The sequence below is a fragment of the Carlito syrichta genome, unplaced genomic scaffold (genome assembly GCF_000164805.1).
Source record: "Carlito syrichta isolate Samal-C Ts95f unplaced genomic scaffold, Tarsius_syrichta-2.0.1 Scaffold314054, whole genome shotgun sequence".
NCBI classification, from domain to species: Eukaryota; Metazoa; Chordata; class Mammalia; order Primates; family Tarsiidae; genus Carlito; species Carlito syrichta.
Genome location: NW_007258150.1, coordinates 235,583 through 244,381, shown reverse-complemented (window position 1 = coordinate 244,381; position 8,799 = coordinate 235,583). Strand labels below are relative to the sequence as shown.

Genomic DNA, 8,799 nt, shown 5'->3' with positions numbered 1-8,799 from the left:
TACACTCCCACCAACAGTGTAGAAGTGTTCCCTTTCCACCACACCCTCTCCAGCAGCTGCTATTTTTTGAGTTGTTGATAATTGCCATTCTGACTGGAGTTAGGTGGTATCTCAGTGTGATTTTGATTTGCATCTCCCTGATGATTAGTGAGGTTGACCATTTCTTCATGTGTTTGTTGGCTGCTCAGATGTCTTCCTTTGTGAAGTGTCTGTTCATATCTTTTGCCCATTTTATAATGGGGTTGTTTGTTTTTTTCTTTTCAGCATGTTTGAGTTCCTTGTAGATCCAGTATGTTAAGCCTTTGTCAGAACTGGTGTTGGCAAATATTTTTTCCCAGTCTATAGGCTGTCTCCCTGCTCTCTTGATGGTTTCTTTGGGTGTGCAGAAGCTTGTCAGTTTAATAAGGTCCCACTTGTCTATCTTCTCTCTTATGAGCTGTGGGTTTTGGATTTTGTTCAGGAATTGGATGCCAGTTCCGATTTCCATGAGGGTATTTTGAAGTTCTTAATACAGATTTCAGAGTGGAAATTCTTTTATAACATAGGTTTTAGATTAACCAGATGTTATGAGAACATCATAAACCATAGGTTCTGCAGACCGAAATTGCAGTTACAATTGTGTATGCTTAGTGTGGAAAAGTAAATCATCCATGGATTTCTTCAGCCATCCTTAAATTGATATGGGGAAGGCGTTTATAACATCATTTTCGAGGTATTAAAGGCAGCAGTAGTACTGCTGTGTATGGGTACACACAAATGGACAAAAGAGTTAAAATCAGTTCGTTTATATGGTGTATCTGCTACATGTTAGTACTAAAAAGTGAGCATAAGTCTGATGTATCTCTCTGACCCAGCAGTTAGGCTGGTATCTAGCACCTGTTAGGTTATTAAATAAATATATTAAAAGGATAGACCGGACTCAGTGACTCAGCCTATAATCCCAGCACTTTGGGAGGCTGAGGCGAATGGGTTGCCTGAGCCTGCAGGTTCTGAGCCCAGCAGTTTGAGGCTGTGGTGGCCGTGAGCATGCCACTGTACTCCAGCTTGGACAATGGAGTGAGACTGACGCAAAAGAGGTGTTGGTAGCTCTTGCCTTCCATTTTTAATGGTCCCATCTCTTACTTTTCCTCTGTAGGACCAAAGCACTCATTAACCCAGATCTCTCAATCCATGCTGGATCTCTGTGATGAAAAACTCAAGGAGGTAAGATATTTAGAATGAGAGAAAGGCAGTGGAATTTGAAGATGGAGGGTAGCAGGGTTTAGGAAGTGGGGAATTTGACAGGAGGAAGAGTATATGAGTATAAGAGTATACCTTGGAACTTACATAGGCCAGTCCTTTTTGTAGATGCAAAAACTGAGTCCACAGAAGAAAATGACTTGCTCTGGGCAAAATAACTATTAAATAGTAAAGTTAGTATTAAGATCCAGAGCCTACCTAACTCTGTAGAAAGGGTGAAGGAAAGAGACTGCCAAGGAAATTAGCTATAGCTAAGAGACAGTGTTTTGGCAGGGAGAAATTTTAATTTTTAAAAGGTGATCTATATTCTGCCTTCTTATCAAAAACAATTGTGGTACCTTGTAAGGTTATAAAAGTATAAGTATGATGATGATGTTAATATTGAAGTAAACATTTCACAAAAGAGGATAACTAAATGTCCAATAAACATGAAAAGATTCTCAACTTGATTGATCGTTAGGGAGATGCAGATTTAAACCATGATGAGATACCACTACATGCCCATCAGAAAAGCTAAAATTAAAAGGCCTGACAGTGTTGATGAAGATGTGGAGCAATGGAAACAAATATTTTCCTACTAATCAGTAGTAATTTTCAGTGTTTTTAGCAACAGTTTTATAGGAAAAACAGCATGATGTTAAAAAAAAATCTAACTTGCTAAAGACTGTGTGTGTGTGCGCACGTATGCACTGAGCTATTGATGCTCAGGGATGTATATTTTTGGTGATCTACAAGAACAGAATGTAGAATACCTAAGGAAGTTTTGACATATCCTTTTTTGACCCTTTTACTAGACTATCATTTATCTCAACTTTTTGCCTGGAACTGAAGAGTAGGCAATTCACAATTACATTTTTGGAGGCAGGAGTAAAAGATAGCTAGCTGAACCTTAAATTATTGGTAACTTTTCTATTGTGATTATACCTCAGGAAAACCTCTGCCTTTGCTTTTCTTTGTTTCATTTCAGAAAGAAGACAAATTAGCTCGCTTAGAGAAAGCTATCAACCCCCTGCTGGATGATGATGACCAAGTGGCATTTTCTTTCATTCTGGACAACATTGTCACCCAGAAAATGATGGCAGTTCCAGATGTAAGTGGTCTCTGTGCTAAATATTGTGTGGATTGTATGGGAAAAGGAAAGAAGTATAGAGTGTGCATATATATGTATGTTGGAGAGTCTGAGCAGTGGTGTATGTCACTAGAGACCGATATGTAATTTTAAATATTGACCTTTTCGCTATATGAGTGTGTTAACATTGAAATCAAAGAGGCCAAGAGTCTTTGGATATAGAGAGGTTCTTGCTTCTTGATGTTGACATTCAGTATTTGAATGCTCCTGAATAGCCCTGGAAAAAAAGAATGCCAACTAATAGGAGGCTTTTGATTCAGAGGTACGTCTAAGCAAATGGCACTTTGACAATTACCCAGTATTTATTGTCTTTTGTTTCATTTTTGTTGTTGGAATGATCCTCCCCAGAAATTCAGAACTGAGTTTCCATTTGAGCTATAGGCATATGTTCTACATGTTTTAATACTTTTAACATTTCTGGATGGGATTAGGGAATCATTTGAATGATGGGTGAATGGTGAGTATAGAGTAGGAGTTCTTATCCTATCAGGGCATAGACACTCTTAAAGGAGCCCATGAACCCCTTAAATTATATACAAAGTTTTGTGTGAGTATGTGTGTTTTTTTGGGAGAAGGGTCCATAGCGTTCATCAGAAATATTTGTGACTCTAGAAAGATTGAGACTAATTGGTAATGAAAAGAGTGATTTCCATTTTCTTTTTACTAGTCTTGGCCATTTCATCATCCAGTTAATAAGAAGTTTGTTCCAGATTATTACAAAGTGATTGTCAATCCAATGGATTTAGAGACTATACGTAAGGTGAATGATTTGATCTAAAATGCCTTTTTGTAGTCAAGTGACTTTATATGTTTATCTGAATGCCTGATTCTGTTTAATCACAGAATATCTCCAAGCACAAGTATCAGAGTCGAGAGAGCTTTCTAGATGATGTAAACCTTATTCTGGCCAACAGTGTTAAGTACAATGGTGGGTATTTCTATTTTTTTCTCTTTTTATCAATCCATCCAACATTAGTTAGCATTATTAAAATTAAAGTGCATAAAGCAGCCTTGAGCAGTAATAGTAGAATCAGTTGAATAACTTAATCTTTTTTTTCTTTCATGTTTTAAAGAGATTGGGTCTTGCTCTGTCACCCAGGCTGGAGTACAGCAGCATGATCATAGCTCACAGCAACCTCAACCTCCTGGGCTCAAGCAATCCTCCCACCTCAGCCTCCTGAGTAGCTGGGACTAGAAGCATGTGCCATCACACCTGGCTAATTTTTCAGGTTTTTTATAGAGATGGGTCTCGCTATATTGCCCAGGCTGGTCTCGAACTCCAGGCTTCAAGCAATCCTCCCACCTCAGCCTCCCAAAGCGTTGGAATTACAAGAGTGAGCCACTGCTCCCAGCTGAAATTGGTTATAATTTAGTTGGAGAAACAGAAAAGAAAAATTACAGTACTTAAATATTACACTGTAAGCATGCTCAGAGTGCCATAGGACAGAATATCTAAATCAGAGTGGGATTAGAGGAAGCTTTCTGGAAGAGAGTTTTCTTATGCTGAGTTCTGGAGGATCATTAGCATTTGCTAGGCAAAAAACTTGGAGGAGAAAATGTTCTAAGAAGAGAGAGCAGCAATATGTAAAGATACAGAGACCTGAATTGTGTGATAGGTTTAAGAAACAAGGTGTTTGGGTTGCGGTTAAGTATGCATGTATGTGAATGACTAACTAGCTCTGTTTAGAGAGGTAAACAGGAATCAAATAGGAAAGCATTGAAGGAATTAAGCAGGAAATGATGATTTCAAATGACAATTCCATAAAAATCCTTAAGCAAATAATACCCCTTAAGGGCATTTGAGAGAATTGCCTAGCATACTGAGGTCTCAACTAAGAATCTACAGGACTATATGACTTTTCAGCAGTAATATTTAACAGTGCAAGTAGTGTGGCTGTAAGTTTTTCAGTTAGAAAGGGCAAAGAATTGGAGAAAGAGGGGACGGATCAGACAAATGAGAAAACAGACATATATGTATCATTAAGAAGATGAACCTTCCATTTTTGTTTTCTGGTTTGGGTTGAAAGAACCCACTTTCTCCCTTGTGCTCTTATTGCTCATTGGAAAGTAGAGTGTGGAAATGCCCCTTGTCAGGTCAATTATCTTTCCATGATTGTTTCCTGAAAACACCTAAAGTTAATACAGAATTCTGGTAGTAGAAGTGTTGGTGGGCTCACAGATGTCACCAAAAAAAAAAAAAAAAAGCAAGTGATAAGGGAATTACAAAAAGCCTACTTGGCTCGATGATGGCTGACTTAAGACATAGGGCAGATTTATGAGGAACTTATGTAAAACAAAACAAAATCTGCAAGGTATTAATAGAAAAACAAGCAGAGGACAGATGGACAAATCACAGAAGACAAAAATTAAATAGCTAGTGAACATGAGTAAAATATTTTGTTGCACTAGTAATCAAAGAAGTGCGAGTCGGAGTCTCACTCTGTCGCCCAGGCTGGAGTGCAGTGGCACTCTAATGACCACCGCAGCCTCGACCTGCTAGGCTCAGGTGATCCTTCTGCCTCAGCCTTCCAATGTAGAACTACAGGTGTATGCCACCACACCTGGCTAGTTTTTTGATTTATTGTAGAGATGCGGTCTCGCCAAGTTGCCCAGGCTGGTTTCGAACCCATGAGCTCAGGCAGTCCTCTTACCTCAGCCTCCCAAAGTGCTGGAATTATAGGCGTGAGCCACTGCTTCTGGCCAAGAAATGCCATTTTTAAAAACCTATTAGATAAGCTCAGTTTTTTTAATGAAAGTACTCAATGGTAGGGAGGCAGGTGCTCTCACATATTACTATTGGCAGTATGAATTTGTGAGACATTTCTGGGAAGCTATTTGGCAACTTAGAGAGACTTAAAAATAGTTAAGGGAACAGACTTTTTATAGTCAAGTAGACTTGGATTTGAATATTGGTCCCACTGCTTAATAGCAGTATATAACTTTGGGCAAGTAACTTAGCGTCTGCTTTCCCGTCTGTAAAATGAAAATATTAATAGTATTCCCTTCAGGGGGTTGTTGTGAGAATTTAAAAAAATGTGTATAAGTGCTTCATACATGGTAAGATTATAATCTATCCTAATCAGACATGTAGACAGAGTTGTTAATGATAATGTCATTTATATTAATGAGAAATAACCTAAATAGTTAATATAAGGAATGATTAGTTATAGTGCCATCTATATTATGGATTATTAGGTAAAGATTAAAAGTGCATTCAGAAAATTAATTGCCAAAAAATGCTCACAGTGTTCAGGGAGAGAAGCAGAACACAAAACTGTTTCATCTCAGTCATGCGTTTTAAAAAAGATGTATATACATAGAAAAAGAGGCTGGAAGGAAACAGACCAAAGTGATAATAGTGCTTATTTCTGGGATATGGGTTTAGGATTGTCTTCATTTTCATCTTTTGTATGTTTTCCACATTTTTTGCTACTATAAGAAACAGGGAACTCTTTCTAGAGGAAGTGATTTTTTAATTGAATTTTGAAGGAGGATGATTGTAATAATTATTGAGCACCTAGTGTGCAAAGCAAATAGTCAAGTGGAGAAAGATGGGGAAGAAGTTTCAGGCAGATGGCACAAATACCAAAGTGGATTAAAATTCCTTGGATAGGGAAGTACAAATAATTAAGTATGGATAGGATGCAGAATGGGAGATTTGACCATAAGAGATGAGATTTTAGAAGTAGATGGGCAAATCATGAAAGGCCTGGTGTGCCACACCAAGCCTTTAGGAAGAAGAAAGGGACATATCAGGTAAGATCATTCAGAAAGATAGCTGAAGAATTCATTAGAGGGTAATGAGATAGAAACTGTAACAAAACTATTGATAGCAGTCCAAGTTTAAAATACTGAGGGCCTGAACTAAGGTAACTATCAATAAAAGTGGAAAGATGGGGACAGATGTAAAGATACTGAAGAAGTAGAATTAATATCTTCATAAATGGTTGGAAGTTTGGGGTTTGGGTATTGGATAGAGAATTCAAGATGATGCTAAGCACTCATATGCTCTTGGTAGAAACATAAATTAGTACAAACTTTTTAGAGAACTATAAATGTTCACTCCCTTTGGCTAAGCAATTTCACTTCAAAGGAGTACTCCACACAAGTTTACAGAAGCATATGTACAGATGTTCTTTGTGACATTCTAGTAGCAGAAACATGGAGCATTCTAAATATCAGTAATAGAAAACTGGTTAAATATAGTACTTTTATATGATGTAATTCTGCTTAGCTATCAAAATGGTGGATTTAGCTAACAGGTAAGGTATATTTGTATATACTGTTAGCAAAAGATATCCAAGATATGTTATTTGAGAGCTGTGTTACTCAACAGTATATTTGGAAGGGGTCACAAATTCAGATTCCATAGCAGCCAGACAGGTAATGAGTGAAATGGGCTTTGTAGGTGCTGATGAACTGATGAACTGGAGAGCAGGTATCCTACCTAAAGGAGTCAGTCACTATTTAGCTCAATTGTTGCCATAGAGTAGAATTACTAAAGGAGAAATGGAGGGTAGTTTTCACTTTTTTTTTTTTTGAGTAGGAGTCTCACTGTTTCCCAGGCTGGAGTACAGTAGCACGCTCACAGCCACTGCAGCCTTGACCCACTGGACTCAGATCCTTCTGCCTCAGCCTTCCAAGTAGCTGGAACCTCAGGCACGTGGCACTACGCCCAGCTAATTTTTTGATTTATTGTAGAGATGCAGTCTCACCAAATTGTCCAGGCTGGTCTTAAATCTCTGAACTCATGCAGGCCTCTCACTCATGCCTCCCAAAGTGCTGGGAATATAGGCATGAGCCACTGTGCCTGGCCAGTTTTCACTTTATACTTCAAACACTTAGGTATCTGAATTTTTTAAAGTGAGCACATAATACTTTTATAACTAAAAGAAGAAAGAAAATTCCATTTTTGGAAGGATGCTTAAATCAGATGACAGCCAAAATTCTGACTTGGGCAACAGGTGGCGCCATTAACGTGGGAATTAGGAGGAGCAGTTTTGGAGAAAAGGTGGTAGAGTTCAACTTGGTGTTGTAATGAGGTAGGACAACCAGGTGAAGATTTTTAGTAGGTGGCTAGCTATGTACAGGTCTAAAGCTCACAAGAGAAGCTGTACTATAAATGTGGATTTTAAAAATGATTCATCAGCATACAAAAATATAAGTAGATGAGCTCAAATAGTAGGGTACATTCCTTGAACCCTCTAATGTTGTATGTAAGATATGGTTGTATATTTTTCTGGATAGAATGACCATAGCTTTATCAGATTATCAGAGTTGTGTGTGACTCAAAAAAAGTTAAGAATCACTGTTTGGTTTAAGAGAAGATATACGATGAGAATAGAATTGAGAAATTCCAACATTTAAGATACATTGAGGAGAGGCCAGAATGAAAGAAGAAAAACCAGAAGAGAATGATATATTGAAAGCCAAGAGAAGAGATTTTAAAATAGGGAAAATTACCAACAAGTCTTGTGCTACAGAGAACACCAGAAAGGATGGTCATTAGAAGAACTATTTCAGTGAATGGGTATAATGAAAAGCCAGACTGCAGGGGATATGAATGAATGGGAAGCAAGAAAGTAAAGAATGAAAGTTGCCTGTGAAGGAGATAAGGAAATATTTAATATGTTGAGATGAAGGCAGTTAGACAGAGGGGACCTTTATCTAGGTGAAAGATATGAAGTCGCTATAGAGGTGGGAAGACAGACATTGAGAGAATTTTTGCCTAGTAGCCTATTTTCCCTGTAAAGTAGGAAATGGTATTTTTTGCTGAGAAGTGGGTGAGGGTAGTGGGAGAAAGAATTTGAAGAAAAATGTAGTTAAGGGTTTTTTTTGTTTGTTTTTTGAGTCAGAGTCTGTTGCCCAGGCTGGAGTGCAGTAGCATGCTCATGGGCACCACAACTTTGACCTGCTACTCTCAGGCGATCCTTCCGCCTTAGCCTTCCAAGTAACTAGAACTACAGGTATGCGCCACCACACCTAGCTAATTTTTTGATTTATTGGAGAGACGAAGTCTCACCAAGTTGTCCAGGCTGGTCTCGAACCCCTGGGTTCAGGCAGTCCTCTCGCCCATGCCTCCCAAAGTGCTGGGAATATAGGCATGAGCCACTGTGCCCAGCCCTGGATAAGGATTTAGATCGTCTTTGTAGGAAATTGGAAAAGGAGCTGACTAGGGACATTTCAGATGAATTCCACTGAATAGCTTTTGAGACTTCATTGAGCAGCTAAAGTCGAAGACCATCATTTTTTTTTTTATTGGCATTTCACTCTGTTGCCCAGGCTGGAGTGCAGTGGCACGATCATGGCTCACTGCACCCTCAACCTGGGCTCATGAGACCCTTCCACCTCAGCCTCTCAAGAAACTGGACTGTAAGCCGGGCTCAGTGGCTCAGCCTGTAATCCCGTGCCTTTGGGAGGCTGAGGTGAGT

General features: G+C 38.7%; 1 protein-coding gene across 5 annotated transcripts in view; it reads left to right on the top strand.

The window, feature by feature from the left end:
- TAF1 (TATA-box binding protein associated factor 1) overlaps positions 1-8,799 on the top strand; it is a 95,512-nt gene that overhangs the window by 46,637 nt on the left and 40,076 nt on the right. For 4 of the 5 annotated variants that reach the window (XM_021718998.1, XM_008070915.2, XM_021718999.1 and 1 more), the window contains exons 29-32: positions 1,136-1,203; positions 2,207-2,329; positions 3,036-3,128; positions 3,212-3,296. In XM_021718998.1, the coding sequence (XP_021574673.1) occupies positions 1,136-1,203; positions 2,207-2,329; positions 3,036-3,128; positions 3,212-3,296 (369 nt within the window). Of the gene's footprint in view, positions 1-1,135; positions 1,204-2,206; positions 2,355-3,035; positions 3,129-3,211; positions 3,297-8,799 lie in introns of all 5 variants that reach the window. The other variant, XR_002482708.1, reaches the window with a different exon arrangement.